General features: G+C 41.6%; 1 protein-coding gene and 1 long non-coding RNA gene across 4 annotated transcripts in view; one reads left to right on the top strand and one right to left on the bottom strand.

Moving 5' to 3' along the window:
- Nucleotides 1-21341, top strand: part of GATM (glycine amidinotransferase) — a 45422-nt gene that overhangs the window by 11540 nt on the left and 12541 nt on the right. Inside the window, exons 1-3 of one of the 3 annotated variants that reach the window (XM_012442308.2) lie at nucleotides 835-900; nucleotides 1046-1114; nucleotides 17590-17808. In XM_012442308.2, the coding sequence (XP_012297731.2) occupies nucleotides 850-900; nucleotides 1046-1114; nucleotides 17590-17808 (339 nt within the window). In that variant the 5' untranslated portion in view covers nucleotides 835-849. Of the gene's footprint in view, nucleotides 1-834; nucleotides 901-1045; nucleotides 1115-15870; nucleotides 16029-17589; nucleotides 17809-21341 lie in introns of those variants that run through there. The other 2 variants (XM_012442309.3, XM_064366011.1) reach the window with 2 other exon arrangements.
- The window catches only part of LOC105710130 (uncharacterized), a 91950-nt gene continuing 83181 nt past the window's right edge, over nucleotides 12573-21341 (bottom strand). Inside the window, exons 13-14 of the long non-coding RNA XR_001105689.2 lie at nucleotides 14715-14968; nucleotides 12573-13345 (exon numbers count right to left, since the gene is read on the bottom strand). This is a non-coding gene — a long non-coding RNA (uncharacterized LOC105710130). The remainder of the gene's footprint in view (nucleotides 13346-14714; nucleotides 14969-21341) is intronic.

Here is a 21341-nt window from a genome sequence, read left to right as displayed (position 1 = left end):
ATTAACTAGTTTGTACAAGTAGGCATGGAGAGATTAAGTGACTTGCCCAAGGTTATCCAAGTAGTTAATGATCAAGCAGTGATCTCTAGGTCAATTCCAATCTCCAGATCTGCATGTATGGTGCACTTCCCTGAGCACTGCACTTCTTTTTTTTTTGAGACAGAGTCTTGCTCTGTCGCTCAGGCTGGAGTGCAGTGGTGCAATCTCAGCTCACTGCAACCTCTGCCTCCCGAGTTCAAGCAATTCTCCTGCCTCAGTCTCCTGAGTAGCTGGGACTACAGGTGCATGCTGCCATGCCTGGCTAAATTTTTTTTTATTTTAGTAGAGACAGGGTTTCACCATGTTGCCCAGACTGGTCTCAAACTCCTGAGCTTAGGCAATCCGCCTGCCTCAGCCTCCTAAAATGCTAGGATTACAGGCATGAGCCGCTGAGCCCAGCCAAACACTGAACTTCTGACTGGAACTGTCTCAGACAGGCTGTGTGGTCATTCATGCAGTGATGTGAAAGACTTCTTACAGTTGAAAAACCTTTATTAATTACCCTAATAAAGTCATTATATTTCTCTCAGGAATCATATACTTCATTTTATATTTAAGTAAGTAAATTCTATATATCATATCAGCTTAATTTGAAAGAGCTAAGGGTTTGGCTGCTGTGGCTTAAATACTAAAGGACAGACAAACCCACCTTCTGCTTGTCAGAAAACAGTAGCAGAAACAATGTTATAAAATGTGCATTGATGCAGTCCTAAAATCCTTAAGTGCAATTTTAGTGCAAGAAGCCTCAAGTTCTAGAAGTGAATCTTCTCTCCACACAACGGATGATAACACTAGCTTGCTGTCATTTTGATGTGGTCAGGATACCTTCTTTCACCAAATCAAGGAACCAAAGCATCAAAGGTAATTCTCTTAAGGAAGAGAATTTTTCCTCCTTTCTTTAGTTTCTATTAGAGGAATGTGTTTTTAATTTTTGTCACATAGCTCCTTCTTTTTGTAATCTTTGACTGTACTTAACAAATAATCCATGTCTAAAATATTTTTGCAGCATGAGAGAAAAGCTCTACACTGCCTTAGGAACTCATCGGCCCTGTCAACAGCCAGACTACAACATTTGGTATGTGGGATTCCCTGGGTCCTTGCTCAGCATGTGACCTATGGACTGGCAGCATGGGTGTCACCTGGGAGATTGTTAGAAATGCAGAATCTGAGCCAGGCATGGTGGCTCATGCCTGTAATCCCAGCACTTCAGGAGGCCGAGACAGGCAGATGGCTGGAGCCTAAGAGTTCGACCCCAGCCTGGCCAACATGGTGAAACCCTGTCTCTACTAAAAATACCAAAATTAGCTGGGTGTGGTGGCATGTGCCTGCAGTCCAAGCTACTTGAGAGGCTGAGACATGAGAATTGTTTGAACCTGGGAGGTGGAGGTTGCAGTGAGCTGAGATTGCACCCCTGCACTCCATCCTGTGGGACAGTGGAAGACTCTTGTCTCAAAAAAAAAAAAAACAAAAAAAACATCTGGGCACAGTGGCTCACGCCTGTAATCCCAGCACTTTAGGAGGCCAAGGCGGGCGGATCACAAAGTCAGGAGATCGAGACCATCCTGGCTAACACAGTGAAACCCTGTCTCCACTAAAAATGCAAAAAATTAGCTGGGCGTGGTGGTGCGCGCCTGTAGTCCCAGCTATTCTGGAGGCTGAGGCCAGAGAATCGCTTGAACCCAGGAGGCAGAGGTTGCAGTGAGCCAAAATTGCACCACTGCACTCCAGCCTGGGGGACAGAGTGAGACTACGTCTCAAAAAAAAAAAAAAAGAAAAAAGAAAAAAGAAATGCAGAATCTTAGGCCTGAATCGGAATTTGCCTTTTAACAAGCCCCCCAAGTGACTCCTATATGCATCCCTGGATGCCTTCATATGAATACCTATTGCTTCTCTCTAGTCTAGAAGTGAGGCTGAGACATTTTGTGCCCCTACCCCAAGATGAAAACCTTAAGTTAAAAACAAGAAGTTACCCTGAGCAACATGGCAAAAACCCATCTCTACAAAAAATACACAAATTACCTGGGCATGGTGGCATGCACCTGTTGTCCCAGCTATTCAGGAGGCTGAGGTGGGAGGATCACTTGAGCCCAGGAGGTGGAGCTTGCAGTGAGCCAAGATTGTGCCACTGCACTCCAGCCTGGGCAACAGAGTGAGACCACAAACAAAACAAAACAAAACAAAACAAAAAAGTCTGATTATTTGGGAGCATAGCTTCATTCATTTTGTTGGATAGTTATCAAACCATAGAAACTTGGATTGGAAGAAGCCTTAGAGGTCATCAGGTTCACTATTATCACTGCTATGAATTTCAGTCTAATGACTGTTTTTTGTAAAAAGGTTAAATTGTGTTCAGGATATTCTGTTCAAGAAGATAAAAAATATTTAATTCATCTTAGGCAGCCATACAAATGGGAGAAGTGTATCTATTTACAAACTTTTAGTATTAAAGGAAAAAGCTTTAGTTATCTGGAAAGTTTATTCATATGAAATATCTTGGCCATGATAATATCCCCTAAGGAGAGTTTTATCTTTTAAACTTATATTCCAACTATTTTATATCTGCCAAACATTACTGTCTTACACAATTATAACTTTAACGTCCCCCAACTAAGAAAATTATTGTTTATCAAGATAAATTTTCTATAAAGAGAGGAAAAGAGATAAATCTTCCTTGTAGAAGAATTCCAAGCAATATATATATATATATATATATACATATACATATATATATATATATATATATATATATATATATATATATGTAAACCCCTCTTCCTTTCCAGGGGAGTTGGTCTTAGTGACTCAAATCCAAAGAATAAAGTATGAAAAGGAAAAAAAAAAAAAAAAAACTTAGCCAAGGAAAAGCCCAGCAGACAGACACTACCTTAAGCAAATGACAGGGTTAATATCATCAGTGATATGAGAATTTTACATACTACCTGATATGATGTGATGAAAAGGGCACTTTATCTCTGCAGTATTCTTTCCAAAACTTCATAGCATCAGTCCAATCATGAGAAAAACATAAACCCAGTTCAAAGGATAGACTACGAAATACCTGACTAGTATTCCTCAAAACTGTCAAAGTCCTGAAAAACAAAAGAAAGACTAAGATACTGTCACAGAACAGAGTTAATCACAGAAGACATTACAACTAAATATAGTGTGGTGTCCTGGATTGGATATCGGAACAGAAAAAGAATGTTAGCGGAAAAACTGGCGAGATTCAAATAAAGTCTGGAGTTTAGTTAATAATGATTTATAGTATTGGTAGCTTAGTTTTGGCAAATGTATCATAGCTGTGGAAGACAATAACAGGGTAAACTGAAACAGGGTGATGGGTGTACAGGAACTCTGTACTATCTTTGTAACTTTTCTGTAAATCCAAAAGCAGATAGAAAACAAAATTTCCCACAAAGTCATGAAAATTATTTCAACATATTAAAGTACAGGTAGACTTCCACAAGTTTAGAAGGCCAACTGTGCAAAACGCCTACTTATAATATCCACACTTAATCACGCTGGTATAGTGCCTCATACCTGTAATCTCAGCACTTTGGGGGGCCGACTGAGGCAAGAGGAGCACTTGAGCCTAGGAGTACAAGATTAGCCTGAGCAACATAGCAAAATTCTATCTTTAATTTTTTAAATTAATATAATATTCATACTTAAAGCCCTTCTTGAGGCCTATAGTACCATTTTGCTAGACTTGGAAGTTTAAGGTCTTCAGATTTTAATTCCCAGAGGGTAAAATCAAAGTCTGTTTTCCAAAAGTTCATTTAACTCTTGAAAAAAGAATTGCGCTGAGAATTTATCTCAGCAGAGTTTGGTGAATTTGGATGAATCATTTAGCCTTCTTGGGCCATGGTTATCCCAACTACAAAATAAGGTCCCTCTTAGTTTTAAAATCTGTAAATATGCCTCTCTCAAATATTGTAAATATTGTTTTAAAGTGAGGTACAAATTCCAAGGGGAAAAAAATAAGACTTTGACTAGACAATTGATTCCACAAACATTTATTAAGTGACAATCACTGTGCTAAGTACAGGAGTTGTAGCCCTTGCTCTCCAGAGGTCTGGTCACATAGAGAGAAACAATAAACTGTTACAGCCATGTGATAAGTGCTATAAAGAGGTATTACAAGGTGTGCTGGTTGGTGCACAGGGAGAAGTTGCTTCACTCTTCCTGGAGAGGTTAGAGGAGCTTTGGACATAAAAAACTAGGAATACCATGAAATAGTATTATTTGATCTAAGCAAAGTCAGTGAAGAATTAGTCCTTTGCTAGTAAATTTATCTTAATTGGCTGTATGTAAATATCTGGGAATTACTGGAATTTCCCAGTGATAAATTGGCTGCAGAGTCAGAAATTTGGTTGCTACAGAGCTGTGCCAGAAAAGCACAAATATCTCAAGTTGCAGATGCATTCTCTTGGGAATGTCTGAAATCCGTCCCCTGAGATGATTTAATTGCTGTCAAATGAACAACATAACTTTCCAGAAAAAGCAGTGTGTTGGCTGTCATAGTCTATCATTACTAAATCAAGCCATCATAAAAAACTCATGCCTCATAGGTCATTCAGTTTCCATCTTACAGTTGAATATTTCTAGTTCAGCCTTTGCAATATATAGTCTTATATAGTCTTGGTATTTAGTTTTGCTTTTCAATTCTGAATAGCATGGTAAACAGTACTTTAGAATTCCTAAGCAAAAGTTCAATGTTGGCTCCTACTTTGATTCTAAGTTTGCAAATTCTGAATAATTCTTTTTGAACAGACCTTTCGTTAGCAGGGAGAATGTGACAATGGAGGACGTTTTGTCACTTAAATGATCATAGGTGGAGGAGATGAGTGCTTTCTCCTGGGATGTTACCCAAGACAAGTAGGAATATTATACAGGGGTGCAGAAAACTGGCGAATGTTACTTCTCCAATTCCCAGGGCCCAGCTAGAGAAGTACCTTTTGCTGGAAATTATAATTCTGGAAAACTCCCTACCAGCAACAAACAAAACAGACAAGAGTGAAATAGCAAGCACAGACTGAGAACTGGGCAACGTGCATAACAGGCAGAGTGTTTTCCCACACTAATCTCCCTGTCCTGCCAGATCACAGCGTGTATGGACATGAGAGGAACCAGGTGGCTGTGGGAGGTTTTCTCCCAGAGCAGTATCTACAGTTTTCTTAGGGCAGAGCTGTAAGGGAAAATATCTGTGACAACAAGAGTTGTTTCTAAGCAGACACAGGGCCCTTTGGTTCTAAAAAAAAATTGGCGATTAGGGTTTTTATCTGATTATAAATGTAATAATGTCTCATAGAGAAAAGTATACAAATTGCAGAAAAAGAATATAAAAGTTACCCATTACATTTCCATGCAAAGATGGTCACTATTTAAATTTTGGTAAATTTCTTTCCAGGATTTTACGTGCAGTGTATATTTAACATGGTTGAGATAATACTGTATGTACAATTTCCTATTCGGTTATTTTTCAGTTAATATTGTGGGGAAGCCAGAGATCACCTTCAACCCCACTTTTAGCTCTCAGTGGGCTTTTGACTGGATGTAGAAGCCAAGCTGAGACCTAGCAGATTAAAAGGGAAAAGCGTACAAGTTTTATTAGTTTCACATGTACATAAGGATCTTCACAGGAGAGTGAAGTGTGAAGAAGTAGCCAAAGCAAGATGCTTTTATACTTTTTAAACAAGCAACAATAAATCTGAGTAGAAATGACAGGACAAAGAAAATATGGCTAGGGACAATGAATTTTCTAGAGGAGTCACTAGGAGATATATGAGGGGGTGTAAAACTGGTGAAAGATAAGAGTTACTTCATTAACTATGTTTGTTTAGGTCCATTGTCAACTGCAATTCCATATCTCTGGTGATAAGGGCTATTTTCTCACCCTAGCAGGGAGAGGGTACCCCTTCCAGAGAAATCTTTATTGCTTACTGTATACAGAGAGACAGGTTAGCTTGCCCTTTCTAAGACTAAATTTTCAGCAATGTTTTCAACTAAAAATAATCAATATATCAACCTGACATATTTTAAAATGACACATCCTCCACTCCTTCAATCTCATGACATAAGAATTCTCCTAGGTTATTAAAGGAAAAACTCTCCTTAAACATTCTTTTTGGTGGTACATGTCCATCTTATGATGAAATTTATTTATTATAAATCCTAAATTTATTCATTCACTTAAGAAATACTCATTAAGAAAAATGTATTTATTTATTTAAGAGCCAAGCATTTTGCCAAATGCTGAACGTGTAATAATTTCCTTAACCATTCTATAGTTGTTGGTCATTCAATCTGTTTCTTATTTTATAGCATTTGTTTAGGCTTTAGACAAAAAGTGTAAATAGATAATCAGCTTGGAGAAGATGTTGAAAAAGTACTGGGAGAGGAATTTGGGCTACAAAAATGAGATGAGGGAGAAGGTCCAGTGACAGCTGCCTTGTTACCACTAAGATGCCCAAAAAATACTTCCTGCAATACCAGGGATTGCTTATGGACAGTGGCACCTTTGTGGCTCTGGTATCATGTAACGTAATGATAGAGATTCACTAACTTCTGCATCATTTCTGGAATTAGCCAATATGACTTCCTCAGTTTGGGGCACTGTCTAGATCTGCACTGTGTCTGCCCAGTACAACCAGTGCTAGAGGCTGTTGGGTTAAGAAAGGGAAAGGTCAGCTCACACCTGTAATCCCAGTACTTCGGGAGGCTGAGGCTGGAGGATCACGTGAATCCAGGAGTTTGAGAACAGCCTAGGCAACATAGTAAGACCCCATTTCTACAAAAAAAAAGTAAACATTAGCCAGGCATTGGTGATGCACATCTGTAGTCCCTAGTGGGAGGCTGAGGTGGTAGGACTGCTTGAGCCCAGGAAGTTGAGGCTGCAGTGAGCTATGATTGCACCACTGTGTTCCAACTGAGGTGACAAAGTGAGACTCTGTCTCAAAAAGAAGGAGGGGTGGGAAGTGTCAGTTTAAGGAGATAGGTAAGGCACAACTTCTTTAGCGGGGTGAGTGGAGCTATTTTAGCTACTGCTAAAAGTCTGAGGGTTGCACTTAAGTCAGGATGAACGTACAGTGTATTTCCAGAACCATCCCAATGAGACAGACCCTTCTAAGGCACGTTCTCCTTCCTGTTCTCCCTTCTTTGACTACAGTGCAGGGAGCAACAGCTACACCTATGCTAAAATACCTTCTCTCGTTCTGTAGAGTTCTCAATAGAGATCTAAGCTATACCTGAGCTTCTTTAGAGGCCTTATACTACTTCTGGACTTTCTGTCTAAAGTCTTTAGCATTCAGCTCTAGCTGACCCACATAAGTTCAATTTATCAAATACTCATTACCATGCAATCTTTATGGGTATAGCATTATCCAAAGAAGGACAGTTATCTGATAAATAACTCCCAGAAAAAAACACTCAGAGATATCTTAAAAGATCAAGATGGCAGCATGCAACACAATATGCAACTTACAGGAGAAGTATGAACACTGGAAGTAGTCAGACTACGTGTATGCACCCTATATTATGCAATAGCTATTCCCCCTGAAAATCTGTGAGAAAATCAAGTGTCCTAGAAGTTAAGGGCTCAGGTCCTTGAGTCTTAGAGGCCTGGATTTGAACTTTGGCTCTATTAGCCACTTGGCCACTGTTTTACTTAGGGTAATTTGTGTAACCTCTGTAGGGCTCCATTTCTTCATCTTTGAAACAAGAATATTATAAGAATACTGAAAGGTGAATAAATGAAATTACATGTAAAGCTCTTATCTGGCACATAGTAAGTGCTCAGTAAATAGTAGTTATTATTATTCAATAGAGTAGAAATGATTTTAAAATTAATTGAAGCCAACAAATTTATTAATTGAGCACTATTAAGTAACAGGGCTATATGGTAGGTCCCCTCCCCTCAACACACACACATCCTTTTATTTTTTATGTAAACTGGGTTTTTCTATATGGGTTTATATTACAAGGGTAACTACCTTTTTCAGAAGGGGGATTGGACTTAATTACATTATCAGCTGACTTCTAAGCAAGTCTCTAAGAGCTCCTCTAAAAGGTAGGAATATTGGTGTTAATGGCTTTTACATTACTTTAATTCTTTGAGTGAACTGTATTTACTTCATACTTATCTATTCTAAAAGAGAAATTTCCTCTTGATCATGTAATAATTCTGACATCACTACTCAGTTTTTTGAGATAAAAGAGCATTTTCTTAACCCCAATATCCTATGCAATGTATTTCAAGAAGTATTCTCCCTTTGTATTTTAAACAAATATTAGTTCTGTCTTACTTGAAAGAAGAATATTAGTTTCTAAAAACAGGCATCAGTACTTCCTTAAGTAAAGGTCTTTCCATTTTTACTTCTCCTAAGATTGAGGTGACCCAAAGAAGATGTACAAATAGCCAATAACCACATGAAAAGATGATCAACATCATTACTCATTAGGGAAATTCAAATCAAAGCCACAGTGAGGTACCATGTCACATCTACTAGAATAGCTATAATGAAAAAGACAGACAATAACAAGTATGCGCTGAGATGTAGAGAAATTGGAACCCTAATACACTGCTGGTGGGAATGTAAAAATGATGCAGCCACTTTGAAAGACAGTTTTGGCCAGGCATGATGGCTCACGCCTGTAATCCTGGCACTTTGGGAGGCCAAGGCAGGCAGATCACAAGGTCAAGAGATTGAGACCAACCTGGCCAACATGGTGAAACCCCGTCTCTACTAAAAATACAAAAATTAGCTTGGCATGGTGGTGCACGCCTGTAGTCCTGGCTACTCAGGAGGCTGAGGCAGGAGAATCGCTTTAACACAGGAGCAGAGGTTGCAGTGAGCCAAGATCACACCAGTCTACTCCACCTGGTGACAGATCGAGACTCCGTCTCAAAAAAAAAAAAAAAAGCAAGTTTCCCAGAATTTACATGGAATTACCATATGACACAGCCTCCAATTCTGGGTATATATCTAAGAGAAATGAAAACATATGTCCACATAAAATATTGACATGAATGTTCATAACAGCATTATTCATAGTAGCCAAAATAGAAGCAATACAAGCATTCATAAACTGAATAAACAAATTGTAGCACAGCTGTGCAATGGAATATTATTTGACCTTAAAAAGGAATGAAGTATTGATACATGATATAATATAGATGGATGAACCTTAAAAACATGTCAGAAAGAAGCCAGACACAAAAGACCACACTCTTTGGCTCCATTTATATGAAATGCCAGTGTCTTAGTCTGATTATACTGTTATAAAGGAATAGCTGAACCTGGATATTTGTAAAGGAAAGAGGCTTATCTGGCTCACAGTTCTACAGGCTGTAAAAGAAGCATGGCACCAACCATCTACTTTTCATAAGGGCTGCAGTCTGCTTTCAATTGTGTGTAGAGATGGGAGGCTCTTTTTAACAGCCACCTCTCTTGGATCTAGTAGAACAAGATCTCACTCATTACCTCAAGGAAAGCACCAAGCCTTTCACGAGGGATCTGCCCTCATGACCCAAACACCTCCTAAATTAGGCCCCACCTCCAACATTGGGTATCAAACTTCAACATGAGCTTGGAGCGTCAAATATTCAAACTATAATAGCCCAGAATAGGCAGTTTAATAGAGAGAAAGTACATTAGTGGTTGCCAGGGTCTGGGAAGGGGAGAGGGGATAAAGACAGTGTCTGATAATGGGTACAGGGCTTCTCTGGGGGATGACAAAATGTTCTGGAATTAGATAGCAGTGATAGATGCACAACTCTGTGAATATACTAAAAACCTCTATAAAAGGCCAAACTTTATGCTATGTGAATTTTATCTCAATAAAGCTGTTATTTTAAAAAAAGATCAAAGTGAGACAGGAACAAATGCAGTTTTTTTTTTCATTAACAAAAATTGCCTGCCATATACTCTGCTATCAAGACATTATCAAATGGGTTGGCCTTTGCCTTTTAGTTAACGTTTAAGTCAGAACCTTAAGAAGGAGAATGGTATTTACTGTTTTTAAATTCCAGAAGGGTATTTGAAGGCTAAAGTAAAAGAAATAAGATCCCTTGGAGCAGACTTCCGATGTTTCTTCCTTAGTTTTCTTAAAGCTCTATCAGTTTCAGTGCTAACCTAAGCTGAGATTATTTTAAATACTTGGAGAAAGCTGGGGTTTAATTTAGCTGGGATTAGTGTTTTGCAGTTGTCTTCTGATAAAAGAATCTACCTCATTGGGAGACGCTGGGCAGTAATAACACAGCTGTTCATAACTAGTAAAAATCCTAAAATGATTTGTAAGGGACAGTGCAGAGGCTGCCTTCACAAGATTTTGTAACTCATTTGACATCAAAGACTGCAAGGTAATAAAGAGGGAGCTCTGGTTATACTAGCCTGGGCCGTCAGAGTGGCACTGAACAATTGATTAAGGACTCTGGCTGTGTCAGGCACCATGCTACAGATATACTGGTGGATAAACCAGGCTCTCTGTCTTTAAGGAGCCAACAGCCCAGTGAGAGACAGACATATAAGCAGGCAATTCCAGGGCAATGTCATAGATACTGTGGGCTAGTGGAACACAGGCTATTGTGGGATCAGGTCAGTTCCACAGCATTTCAGATTTAGAAAGTAAATTCCATCAGTTTAGCCAGAACTGACTAGGTACCTAGGAAAAAGAGAACATTAAGAAGGAAAACATACTTAGGAAGCAAGAACTGAGCTAGAACTCACCAGACTCTGAGTGATAAGCTAGAATATTATTATTATTATTATTATTTGAGATGGAGTTTTTGCTCTTGTTGCCCAGGCTGGAGTGCAGTGGTACGATCTTGGCTTACTACAACCTCCGTCTCCCAGGTTCAAGCAATTCTCCTGCCTCAGCCTCTCAAGTAGCTGGGATTACAGGCATGCACCACCATGCCCAGCTAATTTTGTATTTTAAGTAGAGACGGGGTTTCGCCATGTTGGACAGGCTGCTTTCGAACTCCTGACCTCAAGTAATCCACCCACCTCAGCCTCCCAAAGTGCTGGGATTACAGGCGTGAGCCACTGTGCCTAGCCTATTATTATTATTAAGATAGAGTTTCTCTCCCATTGCCCAGGCTGGAGTGCACTGGTATGATCTCACCTCACTGCAACCTCCACCTCCTGGGTTCAAGCAATTCTCCTGCTTCAGCCTCTCAAGTAGCTGGGATTACAGGTGTGCACCAACATACCTGGCTAATTTTTGTATTTTTAGTAGAGACAGGGTTTCGCCATGTTTGCCAGGCTGGTCTCAAACTTCTGACCTCAGGTGATCCACCCATCTCGGCCTCCCAGAGTGCTGAGATTACAGGCATGAACCACCACGCCTGGCAGAATACTGATTTAATACTTTACGATGAGATCTTCATCTTTCCAGCTATCAGATCACTTGTGCTCAGCCTGCAGGGTAATTCCCACATGCCACAGTTCCCATGGATGAGCCTGGTGACCTCAGAAATTAGAGGAGGTGAATAGTTTTGAGGGATATTTCATAAAAACCCATAGAATTTTTCTTGTCCTCAACAGGTTTAACCTTTCCAGAGGCCAGAATATTCTGATTCCATCCTTAGGTACAGCTGGATGAATAGACTCTGATAGATTGGCCATTCAGGCTTCCTTTTTTAAAACTCCATGTTGAGAATCATACCTCTGTAAATGCAGTCTTTTAAATATGATTTTTGTTTATTAGGTAATTTACTCATGTGTTCAAAATTCAAAGGTACAATAAGGTTTACAGTGGAAAATCTCTCTCACTCCTGTCTCCCAGCCACCCAGGTCCCCTCCCCAGGGACAACTTAGGTTATCAGTATCTGTGTATCGTTCCAAATATATTTTATTGATGCAGCCTAAATAATATTTTCTAAAAAATTGCAGCTTTGTTTACATTCCAGTCATGAGAATATACTTTAGTCACCTTGTTTGAACTTGAATAATACATTATTGTTTTTAACTTACTTTGAGAGATATCCTTACCCTAAACTATAGGTAACATATGTCTCTTAGAAATGGTGACTTCTGTAGATAGCTAATCTCATCCAGTGTGTCTGTGTGTATGTGTGTGTGTTTACCAATTTCACAGAGTGTCTTTATCTCTTAAGTTCTACGAATACCTTCCTCTGTACTTGTTTACACTTTATGTACAGATTCTGAAGTCAACCATGATAGAGAAATAGTGAATTCTTACAACGGGCTCTTTGTTGTTTATTTTGTTAATTCAAGACTTTACTCCCAGCACTTTGGGAGGCCGAGGCGGGTGGATCACGAGGTCAAGAGATTGAGACCATCCTGGTCAACATGGTGAAACCCCATCTCTACTAAAAATACAAAAAATTAGCTGGGCATGGTGGCACGTGCCTGTAATCCCAGCTACTCAGGAGGCTGAGGCAGGAGAATTGCCTGAACCCAGGAGGCGGAGGTTGCAGAGAGCCGAGATCGCGCCATTGCACTCCAGCCTGGGTAACAAGAGCAAAACTCCGTCTCAAAAAAAAAAAAAAAAAAAAGACTTTACTCATTTTTTGTTTTATTTTAATCTCAAGACACATTTCAGAAACCCCGTACTTGGTTAGTTGGAACTAGGGAGAGTTGGACATATCCCCAAAGCAAAAGTGATGAGGGAGAATTGAAAAGCTGAATTTTTGCCATGCTTCTGATGTGTTTTCTGTTCCTTGTTCTTTTAGCCCCCTTTACACACACACAATCCTAAATTATGCCTTTAAGTTAAGCTACAAAAGTGTACTACTATTAGACTTGAATATACATAACCACTAAGTATGATTCCACCAAAATCCTAAAATTATTGTTTCAAAGTTATTGATGATATCTACTGCCAATAGGGGAAGGCAAGACAAGACTTCACAGTCTATTCCATTTCTTCTGAATGAGGCAGCAACTAAAAACCACGGAGTTGCCAACCATCATTATATAGATACTGTGCAGACTTGGCCTAGTATTTGACAAACAATCTAGTATGGAAAGCTTGTACTTTAAATTGATAAGGTCATTCTAGAAATTGTTACAGAATTTTTTCAAAAACAGAACTTAAAAGAGAAAAAAATATAATTTTAGTAAATGAAAAAAATTGTGATATAAAAGGGGATAAAAGGACAAAGAATGAAAATACGTCAGAGGCATGGCAAAAAGGAGGTGTGAGTGCTTTGATTTGCTTTCATAACAGTAGGACTGCTTTGGGTGGCGCTATCCACACACTTTCTGCTGGATCCCAGGAGATAAGGGTGTGCTCTTTGGCTATGAGCTTTTCATTGCAGGTCGGGAGTGGTGGCTCATGCCTGTAATCCCAGACTTTGGGAGGCGGATCATGAGGTCAGGAGTTTGAGACCATCCTGGCTAACACAGTGAAACCCCGTCTCTACTAAAAATACAAAAATTAGCCAGGTGTGGTGGCAGGCACCTGTAGTCCCAGCTACTCAGGAGGCTGAGGCAAGAGAATCGCTTGAACCCGGGAGGCAGAGGTTGCAGTGAGCCAAGATCACACTACTGCACTCCAGCCTGGGCGACACAGTGAGACTCCATCTCAAAAAAAAAAAAAAGTTTTTCATTAGATAAAATGTAACAACATCGTAACTTCATTATTACCAGGCACTCCCAATTATTACATATGCAAAATTAAAATAGTGCATTTGATGGGTGGCATGAGGATGTCCTCCAAACTCAAACAGAAATGGTATAGTGATGTCAAGGCCTTGTTATGTGTACTTACAGTACTCTTCAATTCTTTTGAGGAGAAGCACATCTTGGCCCCCTAGTACACTAGGAGAATCAGACTTTAGAGGTGGCTACATTTTATTGCTGGGAGAAAGCACTTTTTTTTTTTTTTTTTTTTTTGAGATGGAGTTTCGCTCTTGTTACTCAGGCTGGAGTGCAATGGCGCGATCTCGGCTCACTGCAACCTCCGCCTCCTGGGTTCAGGCAATTCTCCTGCCTCAGCCTCCCGAGTAGCTGGGATTACAGGGACGTGCCACCATGCCCAGCTAATTTTTTTTTTTTTGTATTTTTAGTAGAGACGGGGTTTCACCATGTTGACCAGGATAGTCTCGATCTCTCGACCGAGTGATCCACCCGCCTCGGCCTCCCAAAGTGCTGGGATTACAGGCGTGAGCCACCGCACCCAGCCGAGAAAGCACTTTTTAAATTCTGAGAAATGTTAGAGATTTCCCAAAACCTTACTAGAAGTGTGCAGCCTTGATTAGAAAGATAAAGGGATTTGGTTCCAGGTCATGTAGCAAATTAGTGGCAGGGTTAAGTTATGAACCTAGACTTACTCCTTTCACCATAGGCATTTAGGGGCCTCCTTATTGCTAGAGTGGTAACACATTACCTCATAGTCACATCCCTTTTTTTTTTTTTTTTGGAGATGAAGTCTCACTCTGTTGCCCAGGCTGGAGTTCAGTGGATCAATCTTGGCTCGCTGCAACCTCTGCCTCCTGGGTTCAAACAATCCTCCTGCCTCAGGCTCTCCAGTAGCTGGTATTACAGGCACCCAACACCATGCCTGGCTAACTTTGTATTTTTAGTAGAGACACGGTTTCAACATGTTGGCCAGGATGATCTCAAACTCCTGACCTCAGGTGATCTGCCCGCCTCAGCCTCCCAAATTGCTGGGATTACAGGCATGAGCCACCACACCCAGCCTCATACAGCTCTAATGCCACGCATCAAGTTCTCATGTACAACGTCTCATTTTGGCCCCTCAGCAACCCCTCATGTGCAAGGGACTGTAAATTCTATTGTTCTCACTTTGCAGATAAGAAGACTGCAACTCAAGAAGACACACAGTAGTCTATAACACAGTCAGGACTGGAACTCAGTTATCCTAATTCCCTCTCCGAGGCTCTTTCCACCATGCCATCTTCTTGTCTGGTGCTTTCCATCCATGAACTCTGGAAAACAAGCTTGAGATACCAAAATTAAAAAGACAGCTCATCAAAAATGAATAGTTACACTTCTATAAGTACAAAAATGAAATACTCAAATCTCTTGCCCCCTCACCTGCTAGAAGTGTAAATGTTAACCTGAGTTCTCTAGTTTTGCACAGATCCGCAGCAATTAAGACTGCACTGTGACGGAAATACTTTTCTAAAAGAATCCTAATCAAGTTGAAACAAAAATTTTAAAACATGAAATGGAAGGAAAGAAACTGTCGTCCTCCCTTATTTTTGACCCACACTTACCGATTTTCATGACAGAGTTTCTCCAGCCAGGTACACATGGCCAAAGACCATGTGAAATGCCAGGTGTTCCAAATAACACCACACGGGGTAGTGGAAGGAAAGCACTGCCTCCCCAGGGAGCAAATGGCCCGACTTCCAGACATAGTTTTCTGCAGTCTCAAACCCGATGTTGCACTAAGAAACCACCTAAAAAGGTTTCGTTTACCGAAAAATGAGGGGACTGGGTCAGTGCGCATATGTGAATTTAAGCGTAAGACTGTACTCACCCCTTGTGTATTTAAATTCTCAAATGTTCACTTAAATATATGCATAGACCATTGTCACTTCGTCGGAAGTCGCGTCCGGCCCAGTTGCGCGAGACTCTAGCGGGCCTCCTGCCGCGCCCGGGTATGGATCCGGGTCCGGGTCCGGGTCGGCCGTGCAACCGAAGCCGTCAGTGGCCTCGCTAGCTAAAAAAGGGCAAGCGTCGGTGGCTCGAGCCAGAGCCCGCGGAGCTTCCCAACAGTTCCTAATTCGGGGCGCTCCGCCGGCCCCACCACCTGTTCCCGGCAGCCAATAGGGCCGCGGGGGGCGGCCGGGGCGGAGCACGGCTACAAAAGGCCACGGGCCCCGCGCGCCCGCCCACCCCGCTCTGAGCGCACTCTAGGGGAAGCTCGGCGGACACGGCCGAGTGCCAGGAACATTCCGCGCGTGGACCAGCCAGGCCGGGGCGATGCTGCGGGTGCGGTGTCTGCGCGGCGGGAGCCGCGGTGCGGAGGCGGTGCACTACATCGGGTCTCGGGTGCGTGCGCCACGGGCCTCATCTGGCCGCCGCGTGACTCACCCTCGCTTGGCCCTGCGGTCGGCATGGACCACTCGCTGGCTCCCCGGAGCCGCCGCCTTCCCTCGCTTTCCCCAGCCAGAATTGCACGAGAGTGTCCCTTCTGGTCTCCCTGGGAAGCTCAGCTTCTAAAGCCTTTGCAGGCTCCAGGAACTGGGCGGTGTCACCGGGGCAGGGGGAGCTTGCGTTGCGGCCCCACCCCTTGGGGTCCACTTGCTGTATGCGCGTCTGCGGCCTGCTGGCCCACGGCGCATGGGGCGCCGCCCTCCTCCACCAGACCTCTGTGCGCTTCACCAAGCTTCCCGCTGGGAGCGAGGGGCTGGGACGACCGGAACTCCTCTTAGTAAAAGGGTGGCGTTATTAGGTTTCAATACCCTGGGTGGGCGTCAAGCTGGGGAGATTTCTGAAAAAATGCGTGTGGGGTGGATGGATGGGGAGAAGAGGCAAGCAAAGCGGGAATCGGGGACGAGGAGCGAGCGACCAGATTCACTCCAAGTGTAACAAGAGGTCCTGCGTCTGGAGAGGAGTCGGGGCGAGTGCAGCCTGTAAGCAGAGTTTCTACGCGCCCCGCCCTCGGCTGCCTAGGGTGCAGACCCTACCCTGCTTGTAGGACTGAAATCGCTCCGACATTCTGGCTTTCCCTCAGCAACTGGTTCCTGAACAGTTGTCACTCTACGTCTTGCTTCTGCCTCCACCCGAGTTACCCTCTTGCCCACTTCCTAAGGCTTTTAACAGAGCAGGACAGAGATTTGGGGGTTGAGCTTTGCTCAGGGGTTGAGGGATCCTCCCTGCTCTAGATTTTATAGGCCGTGCTTTTTTAAAAAGGCTTTTGAGGTTTTTAGATCTCCTTTTTAGTTGTTTGAATTTGTGCCTGGGTTAATCCTGATCTTGGCTAGGGTACTGTGGACCATCTGTAAAATGAACAGATGGCAGTGGCTCACTCTCAGAACTGAAGTGCCAAAGAATGCAAAGTGTATGTCAAAGATGAAATTTTGACTTGAAGCTAGTTATTCGGAAAGATAAAGTCCTTTACAAATGCTCCCACCTTTTCATTTATAAATAATAAAATAAAATAAAATGCCTAATATTGGTAACCTTTGATACTGAAGGAGGAAGGAGGTTCTGTCCCCAGCTGGGACTGGCAGGAAGTTACAGAGCAGTTGTTTACGGTTTTCTGAGAGGAGGACTGACCCATCATCTGCAAAAGAGTTGCTTAAAGCTTGAGTGCAGGAATGCATTCTGAGATAAAGACAGGGTTGTATGGTCGCTGGGGACACAGTATTCTTAGGAGTTTTAAAGAGTTACAACAATTAATAGATAAGTTGTAGATAAACAAGAGGGTTAAAAAATTATCTGTAATCCCACTACCCACCTACTCACTATTAACATCTTGGTTTACGCTATTCTAAAGGGGTTTAAGTGGCAATATTATGCTGGGTTTTTACCCCATCTCCACTTCCTCCTCCCCTCAAGTACTGTATAGAGCAACACAATACAATAATCTTTTCTTTGTTCTTGGAAGCTTGGACGAACCTTCACAGGATGGGTGCAGCGAACTTTCCAGAGCACCCAGGCAGCTACGGCTTCCTCCCAGAACTCCTGTGCAGCTGACGACAAGGCTACTGAGCCTTTGCCCAAGGACTGCCCTGTCTCTTCTTACAACGAATGGGACCCCTTAGAGGAAGTGATAGTGGGCAGAGCAGAAAACGCCTGTGTTCCACCATTCACCGTGGAGGTGAAGGTAAGACAAGGCTTATTCACATGTCTGAAAGTTTGTTCTCTCCTCACCTGCTGCTGCTACCCTCTGACTGCTTTCCCTTCTGCTTACTCCCCAGACCTCTCAGTCCAGTGGTTAATTCTCTCACCTGACACCTCTGTGGTATTTGATACCATTTACACCAACCATAATTGCTTCCTTCCTGTAGCTCTTCCCCTGGATTCTCAGAGCTTTTCTGGGAATAATAGTTCTTTTACTGTCCTCAGATCTTCTTCCTTCACGGCCTATAATGCTGAGGTTGAACAGAATTTCACTTTCAATCCCCTTCTCTTAGCGGTTCTCACAGCTACCCCTCCCACCTCCACTCTGGTGCGGATCTCTGTATTGAACTCCGTCCAGATCAACGTGTTAAACTCCTTACGGGATGTTGCCACAGGACTTCAAACTTGGCACATCTGGAGTTCAGTTGCCAGCCACCCTCTTCATTCCTTCCTTTTAATTATTGGCACCCCCGTTTAACAACCTAAAACACAAAAGAACCATCTTTGATTTCTCCTTATGTCACATCTTCCACATCCATTCTCCAAGGTTTAACAAGGCTTTTGTCAAAATGGATCTTGCCTCATCCCTCTGCCTTGCCTTTCCCTAAGGGTTGGGAGCTCATCTGCTGCCTGGACTATTGCAGTTAACTCCTAACTGGTCAGCGCTACGCACTGTTTTCACCAAACCACCTTCCAGCTGCAATCTAAGTGATTTTTTAAAACTCAAATGTGATTATGTTACTAATCTTTCTTCTTTTCCTCTTCTACTTTACTGCCCACAGCCCCCTCCCTACTTTGCTTAGGATAAACTTCTCATAGTATTCAAGATCCTTCACAATCTGGCTCTTGTCTGCATTTCCAGGATTCCCCATTCCAGTTATTGACTTATTTTAGAGATGTGTTAGTACAGCAGATTAGCAGGCGTTCATTTCTGGTCAAGTCCCTCTCTCCCCTAATATTCCATCCTGGTTTTCAGCAGACTTTATAAGATAATCATATAAGGCAGTTAAACTAGACTACTCACTGTTTCCTTGCAAGCCCTGCGTCTTTGCCCCTACCTAAGTCTCTTCCACCCATCTTCCCGTGCCCTTTAGTCTGTAGTTTAAACCTACCACCACCTAGCTTCAATGACATCTTCCAGGGATTTCCCTGGCAACAAGTAATATCTCCCTTTTTAAAAACTCCTAGTGGGCCAGGCGCGGTGGCTCAAGCCTGTAATCCCAGCACTTTGGGAGGCCGAGGCGGGTGGATCACGAGGTCAAGAGATCGAGACCATCCTGGTCAACATGGTGAAACCCCGTCTCTACTAAAAATACAAAAAATTAGCTGGGCATAGTGGCGTGTGCCTGTAATCCCAGCTACTCAGGAGGCTGAGGCAGGAGAATTGACTGAACCCAGGAGGTGGAGGTTGCGGTGAGCCGAGATCGCGCCATTGCACTCCAGCCTGGGTAACAAGAGCAAAACTCCGTCTCAAAAAAAAAAAAAAAAAAAAAACTCCTAGTGGTTTTTATCTGTAATATTCTTATGTCCAGGGCCTCTATGGGCTGGTGTTCAGGTTCTGTATTGCATAAGGGTCCCATATCTAAGGGAGCACCATCCACATTGTAGACACAGCCTTGACTCCTATTAATAATGGGTTACAAATATATCTTTAATGTCCTTAAATTCTTCCTGAATATTTATACTTTACCTTGTAAAGTGGATTGAAGAAAGAACTTCTGTAACAGTATTGTCGTGGTCCTCAGAAATATTGCCTACAATGTACCAGGGCCTAGAGATATTAACATAAAAGATCTTCCTATTTGAAGAGATATGATGGTCACATAGAAATGAAGACCAAATATCTTATTCCAGTCAACTGGCAAGACAGTTGAAGTACCTGGAAAGCTAAGGAAAGAGGAATGGCCAAGTGCTGGCCAGTTACGAAGTCTTCTTGAAGGAAAGGACTCCTGAGTTAGATTGGGAAGACAGGGAAATAGAAAAAGTAATAACTTCTAATTGTTCTGAAACTCCCTTTGATTCTGATATTTGGAATTTGATGAGAAGATTAATTCATATAACATCCACATGTTTTTAAAAGGCATAGTCTTTTTAAATCTTTCCTTGAAAAGTCCCATCCCCTAACCATTATAAGTGGGTGAAATTAAAGTTTAAATTCAGGCAATAATTTATTCTTCTACTTGTCTTTAAAATGATAGACTTTCATATCATGTGATTTTATGGAGTCAGAATTCTCAGACATAATTTTGAGTTGTCACTTGATTTATGACTTTAGACTTTGTCATTTCATGGGCTTGTGGAAAGTGAACCATGCTGAAGTCAGGGGTCTGGTATTAATTAGATATTTGATAAAAGCTTGATAGCTAGTCTTGGTTAATCAGCTATCTGACCTTGTACAAGATTCCACAAATTTCTGGGCCAGAGTAAAATGAAGATATTAAGAGGTTTACTATCTACCTAACAGGATTAAGGATTAATCTAAAGGTAAAAGGTTACATGTTAAGTACTTTAAAGGTTAAAACTACAACTTATTATAGTTGTATGGATCTAGTTTGCCAATTACATTCCAAAGGTACTTTGGGATTGTAATAGTTGTAGATATTAGTAACATTAGCAGTGTTGATTTCATTTATTTGTCTGGTTCTTTTTGTTTGTTTGTTTACTCTCTCTGTCTCTCTTTTACTCTCAGGAAATAATAGTTAATTCTGTTTCATGCCATGTGCTAAGCCTGGTTTTGAGGGAGAAAAAAGTAAATCTAAGACATGCATGCTCCTAGCAGGCAAGGCCATGCCTCGTAGTAGAGAAGAATGACACATATATTCATCAGTTTGGGAACAATAAAAGAAAAAATAATGTAGCAAACAGTCTATAGGCAATCAGAGCAGAAGATGTTGGAAGATATAAGTGCCAGAGAAATTTTCAGGAAAGGTATGTGGAACATAATTGTTAGGAAGCATAATTTTTTAAAGCTCTGTGACTTTATTCTGCAAAATATAGTAAATATTTGCTATCAAATACATTTTTGGTTTTGCTTTTGTCTTTTTTTTTTTTTTTTAAAGAGATGGGGTTTCTCCATGTTGGCCAGGCTGGTCTCAAACTCCTGACCTCAGGTGATCCGCCCACCTCGGCCTCCCAAAGTGCTGGGATTACAGGCGTGAGCCACCGCTCCTGGCCTGCTTTTGTCTTTTTAAAAATAAAGCCTTTGATAAAGGACCTTTTATAAAATACAAGATTAATCAAGATTAGTGTAATATAAGCTTATACATACATTAAATACATTTCTATTGTTATTTTTTAGTCTTCCAAAGACAGTATTTAAAAATTCACTTGGTAAACCTCTGTAAAGGATTTTAGGCTTTGAAAGACTATAGAGGTTCAAGGAATACAGACATATATTTGCAACAGATTATTAAAAACATCATATGCTGAGCATTTAATATAGTGTTCGTTATCTTGCAGACAACTTGGTAAATGATTGCTAGCTCATTTAGCAGGGTTATAAAGGAAGTGTAAACC

The sequence above is a fragment of the Aotus nancymaae genome, unplaced genomic scaffold (genome assembly GCF_030222135.1).
Source record: "Aotus nancymaae isolate 86718 unplaced genomic scaffold, 86718_ANA_hifiasm-v0.15.2.pri h1tg000062l, whole genome shotgun sequence".
In the NCBI taxonomy this organism is placed as follows: domain Eukaryota; kingdom Metazoa; phylum Chordata; class Mammalia; order Primates; family Aotidae; genus Aotus; species Aotus nancymaae.
Note: the sequence above shows the minus strand (reverse complement) of the source record. Positions and strands in the feature narration are given on the sequence as shown.